The following is a 26,328-nucleotide window of genomic DNA, read 5'->3' on the forward strand; positions in this document are numbered from 1 at the left end:
ACTCTAACATGGTATGACAGTGAAGTGTCTGGAAGGTGTTCCATATGCAAAACATACTATCAAAACTTTTGTATAACAGCTTGGTTGGGACTTGCAAGTTGATGAGTTGAGTCGGGTAGTCTCTCAGGTTATTATCAGTGTTTCCGAGAACTCTCCTGCTCCCCCCCCCCCCGTATCAGTGTACCAACTGTTTTTACGATATTAAGGCTACCTGATTTAGTTCTGCTCGTTATTACTTATAGACAAACTTTTGTTTTGCAATCATAAAATTTGAACATCATTTGATGATCACAATCATACTCCAGCTCACGACACTTCCACCAATCACATCGCAAAGCCTTTAAACCCATTGCCTTATCCTAAACTTTGTCATTTGTGTTACAGATTTCAAAATCCTGCGTAACCTATGCCCTAATTATTTAAACTTATTCTTCAACATGTATGATAAAAATTATTTTCTACTCTGTGACACCAACACACTACATCCACCTGCGTGTATTTCAGTTTATGAACTTTTTGTTATTACAACCTACAATTCACTCTCCTGATCTGTAGTAATACTAAAGTACCAACTTTTAAAACACTTTTGTTCAAATCAATCAATAACTCGTTATTTCTGTTTTCTCATTTTTGTTTCGGCGTGTAACAAAAAACATTACTTTGTTGGCGACTAAATTGTACTTTCATCATTGACATAGAAATGGACATACCAACAAACACACAGTTCTAATTCTGATGCAAGTTCTGAAATCAACTCCATAAGTTATACAGGTACAAGTTTTATTGGATTTCATCAAAATAGAGATTCTATAAAGCAGAGAGTATCAAGGTAAACAGAGAGCGCCCTGACTGCGATCAGAGAGAATATGAAACTAGTAATTGCCGATGCGCACGCATATTCACAGTAAGTGCTGGCATTGGCTCGGAAAATTGTATGTTGTTAAAGCTATCTACATGCGGTCAGCAAAAAGTTAAAATAAAAACAGCTTTTCTGAAGCTGATAAACTTGTAAGTTATATATGATAAATTAGGACATCATCTAAAGCATAAGTTATATCACAATGAATAAAAAAATAGGCAAAGAATTCTGTGCAGAATAAGTGTGTAGGTTTCAAAATTGGCATGTTCTTATCCATTTAGCACTCTAGCGCCACTTGGAATGCCTATTTCCCTTACTCATATCACATGTGCTGCCAAAGCAGATCACTCTTTTAATATCAATCGGGTACCACTACAAACCGCAAATCGCTCAGCATTTTTAAAGGGTCTGTTAAAAAAGAGACAACAAAAAATTAGATTCATGTGATTTAGCATTCTCTTACCAACCTATACAGAGAGTTACTGGTATATAATGTACAGAATAAATACACGCGTGAAGCGGTACGCTAGGTACGCTGTTTGACTATTGATCATCATCAGCATACTCCAATGTAGTGTATCTCAAAGGAGATTTTTCGTTGCAAGTCACCTGATCGTCGGTCGATATAAGATAGTCAGCAACAAACTTGGACTCTATAAAAGCCAAAACCGTAAATTTATACAGTGAGATATTGCTGTCAGGTAACAAGGGTCTATTACTTTAGTAAAGTAGATAAGCATGAGGAAAATAAGCTGAATACTGATTGAATATTGATCAAATACTGATCGAATATTAATCGAATATTGATTGAATATTGATTGAATATTGATTGAATACTGATTGGCTATGTTTATAAAACATGCACATATTTTCTTTTAATAACATTTAATAATTTTCATTTTAAACGAGCCATTTTTGTGAATAATTTTTGTGTTGAGAGTCAAAACAGAAGCCTATTGGAGAAGAAAAGTATCGCTAGGAGAGAGCTGAAGAGCAATGCACAGATTTGAAAAGTCTATAAACAGCAACAAACTGTTGCTAGTCCTCTGAGCTGAACTGGTTGTATCCTCTTAAGAATGGGTTGTGCCCTTTTATGCACTAGTCAGCTCAAGTTTTTGTATCCGCTACTTGCTATTTGATCTTTTTGGCCCCTTCGGATGCGGTAGATATGATAGATTGAAATAGACTATTAGCATAGATATTGGTTGAAGCTAGAAATGCTGCATTTACTCAGGATCTCAAATAAAGTTCTACTCAAAACATTTGCTATACTTCGGCAGTAAACATTAGATAGCTTACCTGAGCTAGGCAAGAAGGAGACTGTCAATGGATGTAGTTCACTGTCATCTTCAGAGCCAGTAGATATGCTCGTGGAACCATGGCAAACCCGTTGATTCTGTGCCGCCATCTTCAAGTCTAAATTCTATAATAAGAACAGTATTTGAACGCGTCTTCTTTTTAACTGGTGAAAAATTTTCAACTATTGTCAGAAATATTTGAAAAATAAACGAATATTTATTCAGAAGTGTCTGAAGTCTGCAAGCATTGAAGGTTTACTACTCACCACTTCGCCACTTTCTAGCATCTTCTCCAAAGAATATTTGAGCTCCTTGAACGAAGGTCGGGTGGCAGGATCATAGTCCCAGCATTTTCTCATCAATGTGTACCTAACAAGTCCAAATACAATAAGGACTTTGACTTATTTCCTGTACAGACAATTGTGTTACAACATCGCTTGCAAAATTAACAAAATTCAATATTTTGCTGTTAGGCTTGAAGCATAACTTCTAGAACTTTCTAGAACCCTTTTCAACCTGTTCATCATTGTTCAACACTGTTCGTCAATGTTCAACATTGGTTCATCATTGTTCGACACTGCTAAACACTGTTAAGCACAATTAAACACTTGTTAAACACCGCTAAAACTGCTAAAAATGTTTAATACAGTAAAACACTGCTCAACAATGTTTGCCAATGTTCAACACTGTTAAACATTGGTAAACATTTCAATTTATCTCTATTATTTACATAGATATCTTCTTGCCGAAGTGTCACACCCCCAGCTTCTCTACAACTCTCTGTACTGGAATATGTTTATGTATTCAGTAGATTAGAAGCTTACAGAGATGGCAGCAATTGGGAACATAATATGTCTTAAGACAAGAGATTTATTTATTTATTTATTTGAGGCAGCATCATGAAAAGAACAACTGTGGTATTTTCTATTTTAATAAAACAATAATACGCTAGCAGTGCCATGAGAGATCATCATGTGTAATAAATATGTGTACAATTATTCTATCATGTTGCAAGGCAGCTGAGTAGTGTAGTGGTTAGTGCACTGGTTTATCGAGCCAAATATTTGAGCTCAATTTCTGTGTGATGCCATTTTTCCTAACACTCCAAGTTTAGCTTCGGACAGACAAACAGACAGACAGACAGACATGGCTTTAATTATAGTAAAAACAAAGGTTTGTAATTCTAATAAAATTGATAAGTTCATTGAAAGAATGATTAAGCGTGCTCAGTAATTTGGTGGCAGCAGTGGGCAAGGAAGCAATGTAGTAGAATATAGGAAACTACCCAAATGATCATCATGGTTTTAATTTAATAATCATGGGATCACAATACTTTTATAGACTGGGTGGTTTAAAAGTTATGACAATTTATATGCGCCCTTGCCAAATATTAGGTTATATTGAATATTTAATTGTGTTCCAGTAAAAAAATAATTTGGTAATGATAAAGTTACATTAAGATTTTCTGTTGATATGCCAAGCATAATATCCAGCTCAAAGCATTGTGGTCAGTGACAGTTAAAAAAATTATTGTTTTAGTTAAACTGGACTCTGTCACAGCTGCATACAGCTGCCTGTTAGCTAGGTGCATGTGGAACTGAGAAAGAATGATTACTTACAAAGCTGTGGAGCACGTATCAGGACGATCCATACGGTAGCCTTCTTGGAGTAAGTTGTACATTCTCTCGGCGGGTATGCCAGGATATGGAGTGGCACCCAGAGTGCTAATCTCCCACAGCACTATACCAAATGACCACCTACATACATATAGGCTTTTATTCGAAGCACTTAACTCTAGCAGAATTACTAACAAATTTGACTGCTTGTATTAGAAGGAGGATAGTAGGTGAAGTAAAATATATGTTACCAACAAAACTATCTTCTGCTGTAATGACTAGACGGAAAGATGAACACCACACTTTAAAATATGATGAAAAATAAAGGGAACTCATGTCTGTATTATATCACGTATTTTTTGAATTTTTTTGTGATTTTTGTATGGAATAATTTGGCATAAATCTCTGTTTTAAATTAAATAATTGCTAATAGAGTAACATATATAGCGGCGATTGAAAAATGCTGGCGTGTAAGAACAACTGTAATTCTGGCAGTCATTGGAGCTTTGGATGTAATAACGCCTGCATGTCAAATGTGGCTTGGCCAAACACCGACCACAATCAATTCAAGTCAGTGCCAAAAAGGCGCGCTTTTGGGAACTGCTAAGATCTTGAGGCGAGTGCTCAAACTCCCAAGCTCTAGTAGGAGACCCGGGCTTGAGTAGATATTACCAGCGGATATTACCAAGTAGATGTTAATCAGAGGGGGAGAGAAAACAATTTATATATTCAATGTTACCAAAGTAGCTTAGAGCCGATCAGGAAGGGAGTACAATTTAGGCTGGTAAAAACAAAATGAGAAAAAAACTCTTGCACTTGACTAACTCTAACTATAGTGAAAGAATAAAATAGTTTTAATGTACTTTTGTTACATATTGCAGGAAATAATCTAAATACATACACATCACTTTTCGTCGTGTATATTTGGTGGTACAGAGACTCCGGGGCCATCCATTTGACTGGTATTCGGCCTTGACCCTTCTTCTTATAAGCATCTTCTTCATAGATATCTTTGGTCATGCCAAAGTCTGATATTTTTATGACATTGTCAGTAGCGATTAGTATGTTTCTTGTGGCAAGATCTCTGTGAACCAGCTGAAACATTTTGAAGTGTATAAGTTTGACTATAATAAAGCTATTCCATGTTGGGTATTCTATAAAAATTACATTTCTCTTCGACAATATTCATAACAAATAATTGGATTGGATAGTACGATGTAGATTGTAGTCGTGCTAGAAGTAAACTAAAGGAAGATTAGCCCGAGTGAGTTGACATAAACTGGTAAGACACCTGCATGCGCTAAGTGAGAAATAAAACACAACATTGTGAATACCCTTACCCCAACCAGGTTGATTCCAGCCTGGAACATGAACCTTTCACTCAGAGATGTGTCAAAGGCATAACCGATTTTAGTGAAAACCAGAAAAAAGTCCACCAAATGTTTCAATGTGAATGAAAAATATACAATAGGAACACAAATGTCACAAGTGGCGGACCAGAGATTGTGAGATAGTCAGATGCCCATACAGTAATAATAATAAGATGACATAGTGACAAAGTGATGCGAAAGCTACAAACAAGTTGCTTGAATAGACCTAGTAACATAGAAAATGAAAAATGCATAAATAAAAAAAGGAAAAAGCAGAAATAAAGATATTATAGATTAGAGACAAGAAACAAATGAACAAAGATTGTAAGGAAAAAACCTGAATTCCCGGGCATTGTAAGATGGGTTTGATCATTCCCTACCTTTATCTCAGAGAGGTACTGCATGCCTTTGCTAATCTGGCCGGAGAAATCCATCAACTGATTTGCATGGTCTGCATAAAATCGGGTCGCACCATTGATATAGGCTGGTTCCTCGGTTCTGATGCGACGCAGGTAGTTTTTTAGAGAACCGTGTTCGCAATACTCTACCACAAGATGAAAGGGGCCATTCAAGGTGGCAGCTCCGATAAGTTTAATAACATTGGGATGATCAACTTCTTTCAGCAATGTGTACTCTGAGAGGAGGTCTCCAAACTCAACTCTGCTCGCACCATCTGAACAATGTGAACACCCATTTACAGGTCTCGCTAATGGCTACGGCATAAGTTAGGAATGACAACTTTAAGACAATAGTTAAGGCAGACAGGCTATTTTAACCAACTGAGCAATAGTAGTTCTATGATGTTACCTTTCAACATTTTTACGGCAGCTGGCAACCAATCGCTTAGCAAGCATTTCCTGTACTGAGCTTTCAGTACCCTTCCAAACTCCCCTTCTCCTATGTAGTCGCCGATGAGAAGGTGATCACGGGACAACTCCCATTTCTCATCATACTACAAATCATAAAGGTCAAGGTTAAATATGAACTTGCACAAAATCTTTAGAAAATTTTATCAGAAAGTATCGGTATTTTTCTATTATTTATGGTGCTTGAGGTGATCTGATTGCCAGGGCGATTCAAGATTAAAATGCTATAACTTGATCGCAGTTAAAACGCTCAGATCCGGCAAAGTGCAAATTGCAAAGAGACCAACAGAATAGAGACGTGTAACGATTCAATTTGAACGCAATAGTCGATATCAACTATCGCAATAATTACAACCAATGACGTCATTTTGCAGAAAGTTTTTCTTTAGACATTTTAATTGCGATTAAATTTTATCAATTTTAATCTTGAAACATTCTGGCAGTCAGATCACCTCAAACATCAAAAACAATCGCAAACGATAGAAAAATACTGATACTTTCTGATAAAATTTACAAAGATTTTGTGTCAGTTCATCTTTAAGGAAAGCCAAGGAGTTTTTGTTCTTTCCAGCCATGATACCATAGGAGATACACAGAGATACACAGAGATAAGATACGCACTATTTCCATGGTGCCAGTGTTGAGGTATGGGTGAGCCTGTGGCCAGTCGCTGAATGCAGAGATTATAGTCGACGGAGTGCTCCCCTCATAGTCTGGGCATGAAGTGAAGTGGAGATTCAGATTGTTGCCAGTTACCCTCCAATCATTGATGTTGGCAGCCACTGTTGTACAAGCAAGAGATAGTCTAACAAGTCTATGAGCCGTCAGAAACACTAGCATCAGCTCCTCGGTTATCTCAAGGTTTTCTTGGCATTAACAGCATTTTAACTTTATATAAATGTATAAAAGTTTATATAAAGTTAATATGAATAACTTAATATAAACTTTTATACGTTCATATATATATAACTTAGATATATATATAACAGTTATATATATAACTTTAATAGTTATGAAGAATGGTTCTATAAACTGTAATTACAGTAGTAAATGCATTTTCAATTTAAAACAGTTTGGTTAAGCCCGATAAAAATATAAAATAGTATACGAATTAACTTTGATATTCAGACTAGTTAGGTGATCAACTCACGTTTGTGATTTTTTAATCTGTGCCAAAGGACAACGACAACTATGATGACAATGAGAATAGCTAACGCAATGGCAATGGGAACCATGCACTCGACTCCACATCCTACTGTGGCGTCGTCTGTTTCTGTTGATCCTAGAAAAGGTAGACGATAGAATAATTAGAACAAGAAGCATGATGGCCTCGAGGTAAAAGTCATGAAAAGTGTTCTCATACCCTGTTCCATGCCCTTGTGAGATACATGTAAAAAACTTGCCGTGAAAATGTCAAAATAAGATAAATAAAAGTCATAAGGAACCAATACTAAAAAGTAAAAGAACCAACTTTTAGTCATACAAATTATTACAGATATTCTCTACAATAGAAGATCTGATGGGTATGTTGAAATAATAAAATAAGCAAAAAGAGGAGGAAGTAGAAATAGCAGTTTTCAGGAGAGAGAGAGAGAGAGAGAGAGAGAGAGAGAGAGAGGGAGAGAGGGAGAGAGGGAGAGAGGGAGAGAGGGAGAGAGCAAGCTGGCACTGCCGAGTTATAGAGTCTCTTCTAAAGGACACGATAATCATGACTAACTGTAGTCCAGACAACTAAAAGGAAGAATTCTTCATAGACATTGAAGAACTGCTACAGCTCAGTATATTTGTGGTGATTATGTATACGTTGTACCAGCAGCAGTTTCTGTACTTTACGCACACTGCTCGTTGCTGCTGAAATGGCCGAGGGTATGCCAGGAGCAATCATAGAGGCCAAATGATACCCATAAACATAAATTTATTTTCTATACATCACTTTCAACACAGTTATTCATTGGTGGTGAAGACCAATTGCTAAATCATTAACAATGTTCAGCATTAACTAAGCGTATTTGTTAGAAAGCAGCCAATAAAGATAGAATGTTATGAGGATTTCTGGCTACATTTTAATAATGCATTGCTGATCATTGCTGATATGCTGACTTTCACTGAGTCTTCTACCACTCCATGCTGACGTACCAACCATCATTACTGTAGTTCTTCTACATTTACATGTACTCTACAGGTACTCTACAGGCACTCTTTCAAAAGGAATTCAATTGTTTTATTCATAATTTTAGGCTAAACAAAAGCTTTGTATTAAAATTAGACAAGCCTAGTATACAGAAGTATTTTGACATGCGTCTGTCCCAACATACAAGAAATTTAAGATAAGAGGAAAGCTCTGTACAACGTTTTGCTCCGAGATACGAGAAACATTTGAGATACGAGCATATGAGATGGTTCCTAATGCAGTCGTTAGGTGGCCGAGAATGCGAGAGGCTGCTCGCGAGAATAGCATGACTCGGTCATGAAAAAGTTTTAGAAAGGCCAGCTAAAAGTGAAGATGAAAGCGAGGCTGAAAGAGCTGGGAAAAGAAGAAAAGTAAAGAACTGAAAATGAAAACCAAATTAGAATTAAATTCTGTGTCAGTTAAGATTTAAACTTAGCTTCAAGTGTATGTTTAGCAAGCTAAGTTCATTTGAATTAAATCAAAATTTTATGTTACGTAGTGTCACAAAATTATAGCGTAACGAATGTGTTGCCGTCAAGTCTCTCTCACACCGCTGTTAACCATTACCATCTGCCTTGATGTTAAGAACTCCATAAAGTACTGCACATAATAATGCCACATTCTATTGTAGATCATAACCACTAAATAGGTATTTGTTACCTTTTGAGTATAGGTGGTGAAATAGAATAATTAAAACTAATTAAAAAAAAATAATAAAAAAAATAGAAAAAAATAATTAAAACATGTTTTATATTGTGATATCTTGATTTTAGGTGTTTTTTTATAGGGTGGCAACGGATTTATTTTTATTTAACCATTTTTATGGAGAAAAAATTGATTTGACATCCGAGCTTGGTCTCGGAATGTATTAAGCTGGGATCTCAAGGTTACTGCATACTTAATCATTTATCAAACAATGGAGAATTACTTACCCTTGCTTCTGACACCGCTGCTGTTAAACCGATTATCATCAGTAGTCGTCCAGTAGACATCAACATCTAAGAGATTTTCTGGTACACATTGGCAGTACTTGACATTGTTAGTACAGTAGCACACACCTGAGTGGCATATGCCGACAGAGCCCTTGCGACAGAGCTTGTTGGTAACAACGTTATACCAGGCCTGATTATCTGCAAAGTATTCAACAGTTTGTACTAGTTGATGCAATTGTAGGGGCAGTTGCACCTAATGTGCTGAGTTATTATACAATTAGAGTTATTATACACTAGAGTCAAACGAGAATATGTAGCAAACAAAGTGTATAGAGATTGTATTCCTGCAATGTGTATAGATGCACTGATATAAATAAGTTATTATTCTATAAGTGATTTATAGTTGACTTAAGTTGGTTGCCATTGAAGTGTAAAACTGACAAAAAACTGGCAGAAAACTTACAAAAGACTGTCAGAAAACTGGCAGAAAACTGGCAGAAAACTGACAGGAAACTGACAGAAAACTGACAGTGTAGTGACAGGAAACTGACAGGAAACTAACAGGAAACTGACAAATCGTGTATGTGAACAGATGTGAAATACAAATGAAAATATTTTATTTAGTTAGACTAATTGCCGCTTGACTTATCTGAATCATGGCCACGTGTGGGCGGAGTTACAAACTATCCAATGTGAACCAGACAGAAAGAGACAGCATGCAGAAGCAGCGAACTCGTGTCATCTCCTACCTAAACAGTCTTGTGGGCAGATGGCTTTGTCGAGGTTTTCGTACTCACTGCACTCTCTGTCAGCACAAGTGTCTGATGACACACAGGTAGAAAAGTTAGAGTTGTCTGGCAGTAATACGACCTTCCACTGACAGCGAAAAGATCCAATCCCGCTGCTACTCTCACAGTCATCCACATACTTGTAGTCAGCACAGCTTACTGTCAGCAAAAGAAAGGTAAGAGTTATTTGTGTGATCAGTAATATCCGTTAGCCTGTGAGCTCAGCTGAACTTTAATTTTCTGAAAGGTGGCCATGTGCTACCAGCTGTTATCAAAGTAGTACTTATTAGTAAAGGTTACATCATAAGAAGTAATCATAAGAGACAAAAGGTTCTAACTCATTGCGTACCCATACCCGTACCGGTGCCACGTAGTGCGGCTCCGTACAATGTTTTCATATGGTCAAGAGCTGCGTGGTGCATCTTCAGTAAGCTTCATATAAAATGTTTTCGTTTGGTGTGTAGTTAGTTTACTGGCCTAATTTGTTCATAAATGAAAGGAAACCAATTTTCTGCATGCGATGAGCCAATAGAAAACATGTTAACAGCTCAAGCTGAGCTGAGTTTCGGTTTGCAAAAACATCAATTTATTATTGCGGTTTCCTCTTTGCAATCACAAGCTGTGTCAGATCAATTGAATTTTGGCGATTATCTATTGTGTAGTAGTCCTAGAGGCAGTGATTGTTTTATTTTAAACAATGATAATGATGCCATAAGCTATAGTAATAGCGATAGCCCTTCTGACGTGGCATACACCCAAGTTATTACTCATGGTAGTACAGATAGGGCCAACAAAATGTCCAAGCAAACTCTACAACACAGACTTACTCTGTAGATTTACTTTTATTGCATTGGCTGATGTAAATTTGGTATCAAATTATTTTCGGTAAACCTTGTATTTAAAAAATTATGACAACTTATATGCGCCAATGTCAAAGATTAGGTTTTACAGAATTGAACTATAGCGAGTCAAAACAAATTGACTTACCTAGCTTAGTGGTGTTTGTGACCAGCTCATCTGCTGCTTCAAGGTTAAGGTAAACAAGAGTACTTCTGCTGCCGCTGTTTTTCTGAGAAACTGTCACGTTGAATATAATTGTATTATTGCCACACTGAGACAGCTGTTCTGTGTTATTCACATAGATGACTCCTTGGTGAGGCGTCACATCCAAAGCTCCTTTACAACTCTCTGAACCGAAATATGTACTCAGTTCAAAGATGAGAAATTTGCTGGTTTCATTCAGAACTTGCATAATCTACAAATAAATTCTGAGAATAACACACTTACTCCCACGATATTTTAGATAGACTTTAGATTACAGCTACGAAGCTGTCAGGTGTTGTTTTACTTCTTTACCTGAGTATAAACTGGAGCATTCTTGACTATGTTTACTTCATATTTGTCTGGCAGCAGGAGGTTTTGCAAAGCATCCACATCAGTGTATGTAAGGTTGAACTTGAAGATGACCTAATGAAAATACACATAGAAATGTCTCGTTCGCCCTCATTCACCTCAAACCCAACTAACATGACACAAGCTATTGTTTATACGTAATAAAGCTTCCTGTAACAGCTGATCAAATAAATCGCTCAACTGTTGTTTATTACACTTATGAGGCACTTAGCTAAATCACTAAATATCACTGTCCACAACAGCCTAGAAAAACTACAGGAGTTGTCTTATCTTTCAAAGTCTCATTATCTTTAGTACGCAGACATTTATGGACAAGAGCAAGTAGCGATAGTTTGCTATTACTGTATACTAGTACACTTGCAGTCTGGTATGCCATGAGAGATCGTCAGGTGTAATAGCTATATGAACAATTATTCATCCAATGCTGCCGAATGGTTGAGTGGTGCAGTTGTTAAGTATACAGTAAGTGCAGGATACCAAGCCGTAAGTTGGGAGTTCAAATCCTGCGCAATGTAATATTTTTTCTCAACTTCCAACTGTGAAGTTAGATGGGTGAATGAGCATGGCTCTTATTATATTAAAGATTGTCATATAATTCACATAAAATTCATGCCTAAAAAGCAATAAGCTTTTAGCTAGATATCAGTTTGTGTCGCCAGGTTGTTGGTATGTCCAACTCTTCAATTTTTTTTCTGATTTACACTTCTAAGACAGCCATGAATGATTTTTATTATTATCCCCTTTTGCTGAAGCTTTATTCATTCAAAAGCATATAGAACTAGAATGGCTTATTAGTTAATAAAAGTGATGTATTCTACATGTATCTACTATCTTTGCTTATAATGGAAACAAAGGGGTTTTCACAAAGGCAGCATCTAAGTTCTAGAGATACAAACACACTAGCGAGTTTAAGAGATTTTCTGAGGCGAGGTAAGTAAATGCGATTGAGTTTCAATTACCCCAACCTGCTCTACCGTTACTAAGCAAATGTAGGCGTGAGACCCAGTAATTGGATTGGTCAATCAATAGAAAAACTGTGTCAACTGTGACGTAACTACAAAACAATTTACAGTACATATATCGAGAGGTATATCAAAATGGCGAGAGTGACTAGTTTTGTACAATCGAAGCAACTCTGACTACAAAAATACTTCTGTAAAACAACAACTAGATGAAGTTTAGTTAAAGCCATGAAGTCAGGTAATAGTAAATCATGACATCTTGCTCTACAGCAATATCAGAGGATGATAAAAAGCAAAAATAAAGACATATTGTTTTATTAGTAATTTGTAATATTTTACTACTCAATTTAGAAATCAAGAAAACTAAAATAAAATAGACAGGAAACTAGTAGTAAACCGACAGAAAACTTATAGGAAACTGACAAGAAACTGACAGGAAACTGACAAGAAACTGACAGGAAACTGACAAGAAACCAATTCTATTTAATTTAGTATTTTGTACAGTCTTTTTTAAATATAACGTCAAGCAATCAGCAAAAGAAATTTTTGTATATCTTTTTCAGTAGATTGACAACTGCATAATTGGTTACCAATATGGATGCTCTGTCTCGCCTGCAACTCGTAGCAAGTGTTTCAAGTCAGGGTTTTGTCACCCTGTCAAGAGAACTCGCACAATGAAAATGCATGAGCAACAACTTGCTAATGCATTCATATCATTATTATACGTTCTAAGTCTATTTGCCAAATCTCTGATGCTACATTATCCAGGGTCACAGCGCATGAGCTCAGCAAATTAGGTGTTTTGATAAAATGCTCATGCACTAGAACAAAATCAATGCACTCCTACGAACTAATGTTATTTAGCAAATACATAGACTATATATAGCAAAGTTCCCACTGCAAACCACCATTTCATTCATACAATCATTATTCAGGTTACCAAAATGCGTCAGCATTTGTCTCGCACATTCGAGAGAAGTAATGATTTGTAGACACGGAACACCTTGATAAAGATCTGAGTGACATACGAACGGAGGTATTCACCTAATTACGCTATCTCTAACACGTGATTATATAAAGGATCCATTGTCACAGCATCAGTCTTGCTATTTGACTCAAGTACGCTTCCATTCACAAAGGGGCAAACTCTTATATCTATACTTCTAAATAATAATACTTCTTCTGCTTTAATAATTTCTTTATTATTTGAAACTTGAAATGATTTCATTAGGTTTTATCTTTGAAGAATTGATACTATTTCTTATCATTTCAGCCATAGAGTTTCTATCAAAATGAACTGTCAATAGATTTATGATACATCAAGATTTATTTAGTGTATGAAATTTTTAATAATTTTTAATGGGGAATGGCTACTACAAGAAACCTTGTTTGCTCATCTGAAGCCATGGTTGGATGTGGAGAAAAAAATATTCCATCCTACAGGACTTGAACTACCAACAGTCATCTTTGTAGCCCGAAACTAATACCTGCTTCAAGTAGACACTTTTGGGAATTATTTTGCAGATAGTTACATGCATTCTCTCTGCTTTATTAGCACCCCTGACCTCTGACCTCTGACAGCACACTGTACAACCTCTGACAGTACATGGGACAACCTCTGATAGTACACTGGACAACTTCTGACAGTACACTGAACAACCTCTGACAGTACGCTGGACAACCTCTGATAGTACACTGGACAACCTCTGACAGTACATGGGACAACCTCTGACAGTATACTGGACAACCTCTGATAGTACATGGGACAACCTCTGATAGTACATGGGACAACCTCTGACAGTGCACCGGACAAACTCTGATAGTACACTGGACAACCTCTGACAGTACACTGAACAACCTCTGACAGCACACTGGACAACCTCTGACAGCACATGGGACTACCTCTGACAGTACACTGGACAACCTCTGACAGTACACTGGACAACCTCTGACAGTACACTGGACAACCTCTGATAGTACACTGGACAACTTCTGACAGTACACTGGACAACCTCTGATAGTACACTGGACAACCTCTGACAGTACACTGAACAACCTCTGACAGCACACTGGACAACCTCTGACAGCACATGGGACTACCTCTGACAGTACACTGGACAACCTCTGACAGTACACTGGACAACCTCTGATAGTACACTGGACAACTTCTGACAGTACACTGAACAACCTCTGACAGTACGCTGGACAACCTCTGATAGTACACTGGACAACCTCTGACAGTACATGGGACAACCTCTGACAGTATACTGGACAACCTCTGATAGTACATGGGACAACCTCTGATAGTAAATGGGACAACCTCTGACAGTGCACCGGACAACCTCTGATAGTACACTGGACAACCTCTGACAGTACACTGAACTACCTCTGACAGTACACTGGACAACCTCTGACAGTACACTGAACAACCTCTGACAGTACGCTGGACAACCTCTGATAGTACACTGGACAACCTCTGACAGTACATGGGACAACCTCTGACAGTATACTGGACAACCTCTGATAGTACATGGGACAACCTCTGATAGTACACTGGACAACCTCTGACAGTACACTGAACAACCTCTGACAGCACACTGGACAACCTCTGACAGCACATGGGACTACCTCTGACAGTACACTGGACAACCTCTGACAGTACACTGGACAACCTCTGACAGTACACTGGACAACCTCTGACAGTACACTGGACAACCTCTGATAGTACACTGGACAACTTCTGACAGTACACTGGACAACCTCTGATAGTACACTGGACAACCTCTGACAGCACATGGGACTACCTCTGACAGTACACTGGACAACCTCTGACAGTACACTGGACAACCTCTGACAGTACACTGGACAACCTCTGACAGTACACTGAACAACCTCTGACAGTACGCTGGACAACCTCTGATAGTACACTGGACAACCTCTGACAGTACATGGGACAACCTCTGACAGTATACTGGACAACCTCTGATAGTACATGGGACAACCTCTGATAGTACATGGGACAACCTCTGGCAGTGCACCGGACAACCTCTGATAGTACACTGGACAACCTCTGACAGTACACTGAACAACCTCTGACAGCACACTGGACAACCTCTGACAGCACATGGGACTACCTCTGACAGTACACTGGACAACCTCTGACAGTACACTGGACAACCTCTGACAGTACACTGGACAACCTCTGACAGTACACTGGACAACCTCTGATAGTACACTGGACAACTTCTGACAGTACACTGGACAACCTCTGACAGTACACTGGACAACCTCTGACAGTACACTGGACAACCTCTGACAGTACACTGAACAACCTCTGACAGCACACTGGACAGCCTCTGACAGCACATGGGACTACCTCTGACAGTACACTGGACAACCTCTGACAGTACACTGGACAACCTCTGACAGTACACTGGACAACCACTGATAGTACACTGGACAACCTCTGATAGTACACTGGACAACCTCTGGCAGTACACTGAACAACCCCTGACAGTACACTGAACAACCTCTGACAGTACACTGGACTGCCAGGGGACTAGTTTTTAATAACACCAGACATTTTATCAACTTATAAAACAATACAGCGAATTGTTGTAAACTGTATATGAACAATATACAAAATGAAGTGTTTGCATTTTGTCATGTGTGTCCAGAGAATAGCGATGTCAACTGTGGAAAACTATTGGCTATTAAAATAATAGTTCGATATTGTTTTTGACATAGCATTGGTTCGGCATATCGGAGTTGTATTACCACTTATGGTAAGGCAGAAATGATTTCCTTTTAGAAATTTTATTCTAGTCGCAATTGTAGTATGCAAGCTAAGCATGTACTACTTATGATAAGTAAATACTGCCTTTTGCGTTTGTTTTTTGAAAAATTTTCAAAAGCTTTATTTATATTCAGTACCTATTTTTTAGTTTTTCCTTTTCAAATGTGCCGTTTCAATTTAAACGCGTTCAATTTCTTGTTCGACTTCTATTTGCATTGACTATTGATATAGAGTTTTGATGTAGAGAGTCAATAAGATTCAGTTTTGTAGCTAGCTGGCAGTAGATACAAAACTACTATTAGAGGGCACTAGTTACATTCTTCTGCAGTTTCCATAAATCAATTATTAAAAATATGTTATTGAAAGCATCATAGAATCACATTATAATAAGAAGAGACCTGCCGCTCACCCCTATTATACAGCCTATTATATATCTATTGACATATACAAAAGGTTTGTTCGTAACTTTTAGACCTAAACATCCCTTAGACAAGTTAATTATAAACTTATTGTAACTGAGCTTGTCTTACAGACTTACAGTGTTGAGAGTTTCATTGCCAACTCCACGGATATCGATGTTGAGATCAGTAAAGACAACATCTATTTCTGTTGATGACGTGATCCGAGTTGTGTTCGCTGCAGTAACGGCTGCAAGGAAAATGTTATTAGATATTAATCATGTAAGGGCACTTTTCATATATATAACTTATGCATCATCAGGAGCAAAAGCATGCGCCTGCCGTAAGAAAGGATGTAGCAGATGATATCTTGTAAGGGTTAGAAATCATGAGTCAGCCTGAGACCTTAATTCATCATTAGAGAACTACACATTTGTTAGGGGAAGACAATCCCTTGAAAATACTGAAACCAGACAACTTACTGACATATCCAAATGCCCTTGTTCCCTGTTTGCGAGTTTGTAGAGAGGACATTATAAGCTGGTCATGATAATCATTTGGTTTTTTTACTTTCCACTTGTCAGTAGAACCGACCGGATCAAACATTACTGTTAGCATCATCTTATCATTCTCCTGTAAAGTTACATAAAGCTATTTGTGCGTTCAAGGCTGTCAATATAGTAGTATCACTTTTTATTGATATTAGTCGTCAACGACAAAATTAAGTTGTTCATTACTTGCTGCCATCTTGTCTTTCAATTTTAATAAAAAAAAGCTGTATACTCACTTCTTAAAAGTATCTAGAAATCAGGCTAAAGATTCTGCATATAATATATGCAGAATAATAATTATACATTATTATTAATAGTATTAATATTATAATATCTTACTATTATAGTATATTATAATATCAGCAGTTTTGTATTGCAGTATTTTTGGCTATCTAGATTCAGCTCTCTCAATATCCACCATTTGTGATCACTACCTTCTCTAATTCCTCCTCTTCCCACTCCTCATTAGCTTCAATCTTTATATGTCACAACTGCTGCCTCTCCCGACTACTACCAATCACAACTCAGCATTCGTTGCCACCCGTCTTATCTGCCATTTTGCCATTTTTCGCAACTACTACTTACAAAAACTGAAGGTAAAAACCATAGGACAATGCCCTAAAATCAAATAACATTTGTGAAGCACTTCACAAATAGTATTTTGACTTTGGGTAAACCTTGTGGCACATATCTATAAATGAACTTACACAAAATTTACGTAGATTTTATCAGAAAGTATCAGTATTTTTCTATTATTTGCAACTGTTTTTGATGTTTGAGGTGATCTGATTGCCAGGATGTTTCAAGGTTAAAATTGACAAAACTTGAGCAGCTAAATTCAGTTAAATTCAGTTAAAAGGCAGTTAAACTCAATCGCGGTTAAAATGCTAAAAAGCAAAATGTGTGCCGAAATGACTTCACTAGTTGGGCGGCTGCCTGTCTCTCTCATTATTGATGTCGGCTACTGCAATCAAGTTGCAGCGATTCGCGTCTCTATTCGGTCGGTCTCTTTGCCAACATGCAATTATAAACGTCGCAATCACACATTTGCCTGAATCTGAGCGTTTTAACTATTGATCAAGTTTTTTCGATTTTAATCTTGATACATCCTAGCTTTCAGATCATCTCAAACATCAAAAACAATCTCAAATAATAGAAAAATGCCGATACTTTCTTATAAAATACACTAATGCTAACTTTCAATGTTAATGCTATTACTTTCAATATTAAATGCTATTGATATTTAATGCTATTGATATTTAAATGCTATTAAATACTTTTAATGTCAATGTTACTTTCAGATAAAATCTACTAAAATTTTGAATAAGTTCATCTTTAAGGATTTTGTAGCAATCTATTCATAGAGAGTATTCATAGAGCGATCTATTCATAGAGAGCTAATCAATTGTTTTCTGACGCGTATAAGCTTTGCTTCTCAGCAAGGGTTCATTGATTTTATTTTAGCAAAGGTAGCATACGGTTTGGCGTGAACTTGTTCTAAGACCTGTATCCAAATGAAGCTTGTTAGGCCCAAGGAACAAATTCTAATGAGTGCTGGTGAAAAGCAGTTAATTGAAGCACTGAAGCCCTACACGGGTTCACCTGAATCTTGTCAAACGGGAAATTGGCCTTAGAATGCTCGACAGATCCGTAAACCTCTATTACCAAAAATGAGACTATTTTGGTTATTTCTATATCTTATTATAAATTAGTAAGATGAGCATTGTGCACGAGTTTTATTTTATAATTACACTTTATAATTGCTGTTCAATAATCGTTAATTCAACCAACAACCTGCCATGGAAAATGATGGTCAAGTGTAGGAATGCAATAGATGTTACAATTACTAGATACTGGAACGGAGGCGTTTTATTGCGACTAAACTAGGAGACTTTTAGAACGAACCAATCAAAACTTTTCTTGCTGACCATTAAGCTTTTAAGCGATTTGAGTTTGGCAGCATGCCAGCTTACTTTTTGTAAAACACCTAAACCGGTTATTTCACCACCAAAGAATTATTAAACAGACACAGTGAACTAGATTTATTCTAAACATTAGGTGCTAGACTGTCTCAAAGTGCCATGTTTTGCTGTCAGAAAAACATGACAGCCTGTTTAAAAATGGTGGCTCTGGAAGAAAAACATGAGAAAGCATTTCCTACTACTACCCACCAGAAAGGAGCCATGATGGTTGGCATCCACTAAACGGTCGTACTGCACAAACGAAGTATGAAGGCGTTTGATGAGTGCATAAGGGGCCTGGTCAGCTTGATTGATTACATTCACATTAATGTTCACTTCCTGTCCTCTCTCTTTGCATATCAGCTGACCAACAACAGTCCTTGACTCTTCGTAGTCTAGTTCTGAGATGACCAACCAATTATCTACAATGGTCAACCTTCCATCGCCACCTATAAAATAGTTTATATAAATGCTATAATTATGGAACGATCTGGAAGTTTTAGACCAAAGTAAAAGCAGCTAGGCTGTAGGCAGCAGCCAGCAGGTATTTTATTTTTAAAAAAATCGCCAACTTATGCTTGATGTTTCTATAGCTGCTTTTGTATGACATGTTTTGACAAAGGAAATGCTGTGAATGTTTAAAAGATTCATGCACAAAGATAATATTTTGCGGGTGGTAGTAGATATGCCCCAGCTGTCAGTATTAAAATAAAGCTGTTTTTATGTGAAATAGCATGCAATATACCTATTTGAGATACTATTAGGTTTATATAAGGTGAATGTTAGTGCTAGCACTGATTTAAGTACTTTTTATACTCAGCTACCTTCCTTCATGTAGTCTACAAGCATGATTTTCACATATTTTCTAAGCCACTGCATGGTTTACCAATGCAATAGCACCTGTGAAGTTAACTGTTCTCTCTAGTCACAGGTGTAAGATTCTTTTACGGCAAAGTAAACATAAGCAAGTGTTGCCCGACTTCATTTATTTCCTACTCTATATGTAATCACATTGTCAGCGGTCATAAGTCAGACTCATCGAGCTGGTAATCTCGTTGAACACTTTGTGGGTGGAAGCGATAAAAAAATCGACATGACCCGTACACACTTAATTTAATAAATCTCGATGATAACACGTTGACTCAATTTAGCAGTAGTCATGATGTCACGCAATGACCGAGGACTAGTATTACGCTCATTTTCATAAAGCTTATGTATCTTGTAAAACATGACACACGATGATATGCAACACATAATGAAATGTGACACATAATGACATGTGACACATGATGACATGTGACACACAATAATATAAGATGCATGATGACATGCGATGCCTGATGATATGAGACGCATGATGACATGCTACACACGATGACATGTGACGCATGATGACATGCAATACATGCTGACACGCGACGCATGATTACATGCGACGCATGATGAAACACGACACATGATGACGTGTGACACACGATGATATGCAACACATAATGACATGTGACACATGATGACATGTGACACACAATAATATAAGACGCATGATGACATGCGATGCCTGATGATATGAGACGCAAGATGACACGCTACGCACGATGACATGTGACGCACGATGACATGCAATACATGCTGACACGCGACGCATGATTACATGCGACGCATGATGAAACACGACACATGATGACGTGTGACACACGATGATATGCAACACATAATGACATGTGACACATGATGACATGTGACACACAATAATATAAGACGCATGATGACATGCGATGCCTGATGATATGAGACGCATGATGACACGCTACGCACGATGACATGAGACGCATGATGACATGCAACGCCTTATAACATGCATCACATGATGACATGCTAAACACGATGATATGCGATGCATGATGACATGCAGCGAACGATGACATGAGACATATGATGACACAGGACACAGGATGAATGGCTTAGGAGGTGTGCAAAAGTAGGATAAATGATTGTTTTAGCTGATAGTATGACCTATGACCTTACTAAACGAGCTTACTGTTTCTGATGATGAGCTTTGAGAATGACAAAAAGTATACTCATTAATAGTCTAATTAACCATTGAGACAATAATCAGTGCAAAAAGTTTCTAAGCAAACTGAACACGCTACTTTCGTTTCTGATGCTACCAAAACAGGTGGCGAGTACATCGATGCATAAACTAGCTGTGTTTGTGAGTTTAGAATATACCTGATTTAAATGTGCTTACATGTACAGCTGTTGTACGCATTTGTTCGATCTTGAGCGTGTGCCAAAGGCCCACCCTCTCCTATATTTAATAACAGCTACCAGAATGGTTCTCCAGTTGGGCAATAACGTTGCCTCAGGTAAAACTATTGTAACATGAGGTTGAATGGCACACCCAAATATGTGAGAGTTAATTCATGACATTGGAGAGTTTCTGGGCTGTCAATCAGCTAAATTTGCAGTTTTTGCTTTTATTATGTAAATAACAAAAACCCACTACGTTATTGCGTCAGCCCCTCTAACATTACCCGTTGTGGTAAATGTTTTCTATTTGTAAATATTATGTTGCAAAGAGGCGCCATCAGTGCTATTTTCACCCCGGACATGAATGGGCTGATCGTACATGACTAACAACATCTATGTCAAGCTATGGAATTTATTACAGGTTGATGAGGCTTTTCAATGCTGACTAAAAACCTTGGAATCTTCCCTCAACCGACGAAATAGAATGATTTTTAAATTTGTTATCCGCCGAGATCTAAAATGTTGTAAGAAACAGATTGCATTACATTCTCTCATTCTCATTTTGGTAACAAGACCATAATCGATTAAGGTTTAAGGGTGGAGTAAAATATTATTGCTTATGGGAACTTGGGCTAGCTTCCTGCATCGTAAACCATTTGCCGTCTCGGCATCCTCAGTATTACGTGTATTAACTCTTCAATAGAAATTTTGTTCTGTTGATTATGTGAAGGACTAGTCTAGGGGGAGGTTGAGTTTAATTAATCCAACTACAGGAAATGCATTAGACTCTAGCAGACGGATTGGCCGAGTCCCAAGAGCTGCTCAAACATGTAATCAAATAATCTCAAGAAACCCTTGACAAGCGGCTCTCTAAAGCCGGCCCCGTATCAACACGGCTTATCTACCATGCGTTCTAACTTCCTATGAATTAGCAACTATATAGCTAGAATTGTTACAAAAAATTTTAGCTTCTTATGAACTAGCAATTATATAGCAAAAATTATATAGCAAAAATTGCTACAATTGAACTAGGAATTTGAATTACCATTATAGTTGAAGAAATGATAGGGACAGACAGACCTACCATAATTGAAGGAAGAATAGGAACAGACCCACCTACCATAATTGAAGGAAGAATAGGAACAGACCCACCTACCATAATTGAAGGAAGAATAGGAACAGACTCACCTACCATAATTGAAGGAAGAATAGGAACAGACCCACCTACCATATTTGAAGGAAGAATGGAGACAGACCTACCTAATAGCTGGTAGCCATTTCTCTCGCTACATCCTTTGCTTCTGATGAATACAAGCTTCTGAGGAGGCAGGTTCTCTGCCCTACTCACACTGATGTCTCTCATGCTCATGCCGGAACAAGAACACACGTCTGTTGTGAGGACAAGCTGTACCTGAGTGGTTGTTTCCTCGCCAGCATCAGCTCTGGCTGTTACTGTATAGTTTTTTATAATCCCTGCAGTTAAAAAAAAAGTTGGTCATATATACTGACTGATTTCTTTTTGAAATTTTGATATCTGCGGACTTTAAGATTGGTGTTGGTTGAGGCCCAAAGATCCATCCTATGTGTAACATGCGCAGTACGTATTGTTCTCCTTGTTGGAGGGCTTACAAGGAAATAACAAGACATTGCATCATTGTAGCCAGGATATAAGGGCGACATACAATTTCTGCAATCAGTACAGAAAACAAACCAAACTGAATAGAGATCTAAGATAACTGATTTTATAAACGGCAACATAAAGTTCCTCCCTCGCGTTACGAGACACATGAATGAAAAGCAAGCGCCGTGATGTAGTATCCAATCGGCATTGAGCTAAAAGTTGCGTGCATAAACATAATTAATATTGTTGTTATTTAACCAATATATACAGCAGACTGAGTGTCAGTAGTGATAAGCTTTGATATCAAGTTTACAATAAATTTAGACGTGAAATTACAATGATATCTCAAGTTGATAGAGGTATTCGAATGTTAGCTATGTTCTAATTAAAGAACAGCAGTGGTGTAACGAAACTGAGCTAGGGTTGATAAGCAATGAAGGTACACGACTCAACAAATACGAAAGCCTGTTATGAAATTACAGACTAATAAAATCGCTGCCAATGTTTCACATTTACAACAAACCTATGCTACGCTAAGCCAGCATGGTGACAGATTGTTAGCCTTTTGCTTCAGTTTGCAATAATTATAGTATTTTGTAAAACAGCCCAAAACTGTGACTATGCAGGCCAATGCATGGCAATGATGCGGTACCAGATATTTCTTATCACTTATAGACTAGGGTCAGCATGTAGGTTTTCTTATAGACTAGGGTCAGCATGTAGGTTTTCTTATAGACTAGGGTCAGCATGTAGGTTTTCTTATAGACTAGGGTCAGCATGTAGGTTTTCTTATAGACTAGGGTCAGCATGTAAGTTTTCTTATAGACTAGGGTCAGCATGTAAGTTTTCTTTTAAATTTTTTCCTATCATGAACTTGTTATTAGCCAATTCCGTAAGCAATTATGGTTACGCTTTATGGTTTTTTAAAAAGTTAACAAAAATGGTAAACTCTTCATTATGATAATTTTCCAGAAGTACAAATAGGAAAGATCATTACAGATACAGATTTTAAAAGCATCAGTAGGTAGTTCAGTATGATGATGTTTGTTTGTATTCTTTTGAAGTTCTTCGGTCTCATTAGCTAATTCACTATAAAAACAAAAATTCAACTATTTCAATCATTCATTTTGCGGCTAAAACTATAAAGAGATAGTAAAATAATCATCAACCAGTCGATTTATTAGTTGATATACACTCTGTACGGGTATATTTAAAAATACACAGTGCATATACATCATGAAGAATACCTTGACAAGCATTATTTGCCTGTACAATCACTCAATATATGAATATCTCTAACTCTGCGCACATCATTTTAAAATTTACTTTGTGATTAGAGGCCTGCTCTACAGACTGTAGCTTCAGTTTTATTTATTTTCCATGATGGGCAGAAGTTTTACTAAATTTTTGTAGATATGATTGTACGGTATAACGTACACATGTATGCAGCTGTTTAGCTAAAGTTAACATAATCATGCAGCGTGTATATGTAGGAGGATTTTATTACATGCATGCTACCTATAGACTATATTAGACACATGCTACATATAGATTGCATTAGACACATGCTATCAATAGATTATACTAGACACGTGCTACCTATAGATTATACAAGAAACAAGCTGCTTATAGATTATACTAAAAACATGCTGCCTATAGATTACACTGGACATATGCTGTCTATAGATTATACTGGACACATGCTAAATATAGCTTATACTAGAAACATGTTGCCTGTAGATTATAGTGGACATACGCTGTCTATAGATTATACTGGACACATGCTAAATATAGATTATACTAGAAACATGCTACCTATAGATTATACTAGAAACATGCTGCCTGTAGATTACACTGGACATACGCTGTCTATAGATTATACTGGACACATGCTAAATATAGATTTTACTAGAAACATGCTACCTATAGATCATACTAGAAACATGCTACCTATAGATTACACTGGACACATGCTGCCAATAGGTTATCGGCTAAAATATGAATCTTTAGAGAATTATATATTTGAAGTTTCCGTTTAAACAGCCTGGAGACTGCTAAAACAAAGTACATAGAAATACGATGAGTGAACAACACAACATAGATAAGAGTCAAAGATGCTGATGGATGGCTGCTCTTCCAGCAAACCATTTGGCAAGTTTTTCATTAAACAGATTATGTAAAAGTATATCAGATGAGTCTTATTGTTTCAGTGGCTTTAATACCCAGACTATTGTAGTTACGGCTAGTGCAGAGAGATTCACCCGAGGGTGAGTTCGGTTGAATGATGAGTCTACTCACCAGACTGTCAAAAGTCATTTAGCAATTCATATGAATCAAAGTGCGTGTGAGCGACTGAACATGAGCCCTGTTTATTACCTCGTATGCTAAAGGCTAATCGGACGTTTACAGCTGTTTCATTGCTCACCATTAACTGATGGTATGGAGGTATTTCTCCACTGCAGCTCACCACTCTCTCCATCAATGTCTACATATGGATTGCTGTCTAATCTGTAGGTAATATTGGCATCTCGGATATCTGACAATGCTGCCACCTGCCCAACTATGTCTCCCGGTTTAGTTTGGGCTTCAAAACTCACTCGATAATGTTTCAGAGGAAACTGCAGGGCTGTCGTTGATGCTGGGAAATAGTAAATGGTAGCACGAATATAGAACAGCATGACTTACATGTATATGTTACTGGAAGGTCTCAAGATGCAATCTTTATTTTGGCATAAACAGGCAACATTTTGTTTCCACAAGTTGTTACTGCATAAATATTGTTGTCTGCACTTCCACTATTTGCTATCTAGTGTTTCCATGAAACTTATATATCTAAATGCTTATGATAACAGAGTTTTTGGTTCCATCGATATTTACTTCTTTTGTCTGCGCAGTATCTAAACTTTATAAATAAGAGCCAATCTCGGTCCTTTAACTTGATCAAGTAACTTCTTAAAGGTTAATTGACAGCATTTTAAAATTTCATTTATTTATACCACTATAATCATAATACTTGATTTTTCAGCAATGGTTTTGATGCTAGAAAAACAAAAAACAGTTTCGGAGACAAAACACTCATGATGCATTCTCCAAGATGTGAGGAGGTCACACTTTCGGTAAAACACAGACTTAAGAATTACGATTTCAACGGCAGCGATGAACCAATTCGTGACCACGAGACAAAGGCAAAATTCTTCTCATTTAGCCACCATGCTACATTGTTATGGTTACCCAACATGGCAGATAATCATAACATAAGGTTGAAGCAGATCTGATAAATATCAAAGAAATCTGTGCTGTATTCATACATGTCCCAGCATCTTTCGAGTGGTAGTTATAGAATTAACACCGATTGGTTTGTGCGTACATTTTGCGGATTGCGCTTGCACAAAACTCTTCCTTCATACAAATGGGTAATTTAAAAATCTGTTCGTAAAAATTTATTTTTCTTGGAAGTCATCGGTTTAAATATATTAA

The 26,328-nt window shown here is 37.3% G+C and overlaps 1 protein-coding gene across 1 annotated transcript; it reads right to left on the bottom strand.

Moving 5' to 3' along the window:
• Window positions 1–773: 773 nt before the first annotated feature.
• On the bottom strand, window positions 774–25,529 carry LOC137407964 (proto-oncogene tyrosine-protein kinase receptor Ret-like). The gene is made up of 18 exons (XM_068094376.1): window positions 25,277–25,529; window positions 22,491–22,703; window positions 19,191–19,429; window positions 16,951–17,098; window positions 16,609–16,718; window positions 11,256–11,366; window positions 10,887–11,154; window positions 9,861–10,058; window positions 9,112–9,309; window positions 7,160–7,291; window positions 6,631–6,791; window positions 5,951–6,095; window positions 5,524–5,816; window positions 4,675–4,868; window positions 3,777–3,914; window positions 2,424–2,526; window positions 2,159–2,282; window positions 774–1,512 (listed from the first exon to the last, which is right to left on the bottom strand). The coding sequence occupies exons 1-18, from the start codon at window positions 25,527–25,529 to the stop codon at window positions 1,403–1,405; spliced, it is 3,138 nt and encodes a 1,045-aa protein (XP_067950477.1). The 3' UTR covers window positions 774–1,402.
• Between the last annotated feature and the right edge of the window lie 799 nt (window positions 25,530–26,328).

This window comes from Watersipora subatra, chromosome 1, assembly GCF_963576615.1.
Source record: "Watersipora subatra chromosome 1, tzWatSuba1.1, whole genome shotgun sequence".
NCBI lineage: Eukaryota > Metazoa > Bryozoa > Gymnolaemata > Cheilostomatida > Watersiporidae > Watersipora > Watersipora subatra.

Excerpts from the sequence above, each read along its gene's own strand:
- LOC137407964 (XM_068094376.1), bottom strand. The coding sequence starts at position 25,529 with ATGCTGTTCTATATTCGTGCTACCATTTACTATTTCCCAGCATCAACG. Across the intron at positions 6,792-7,159 it reads CAGATTAAAAAATCACAAAC|TGGCTGCCAACATCAATGAT; the intron begins GTGAGTTGATCA and ends CTTGTACAACAG. Across the intron at positions 6,096-6,630 it reads ACACTGGCACCATGGAAATA|TATGATGAGAAATGGGAGTT; the intron begins GTGCGTATCTTA and ends TATGATTTGTAG.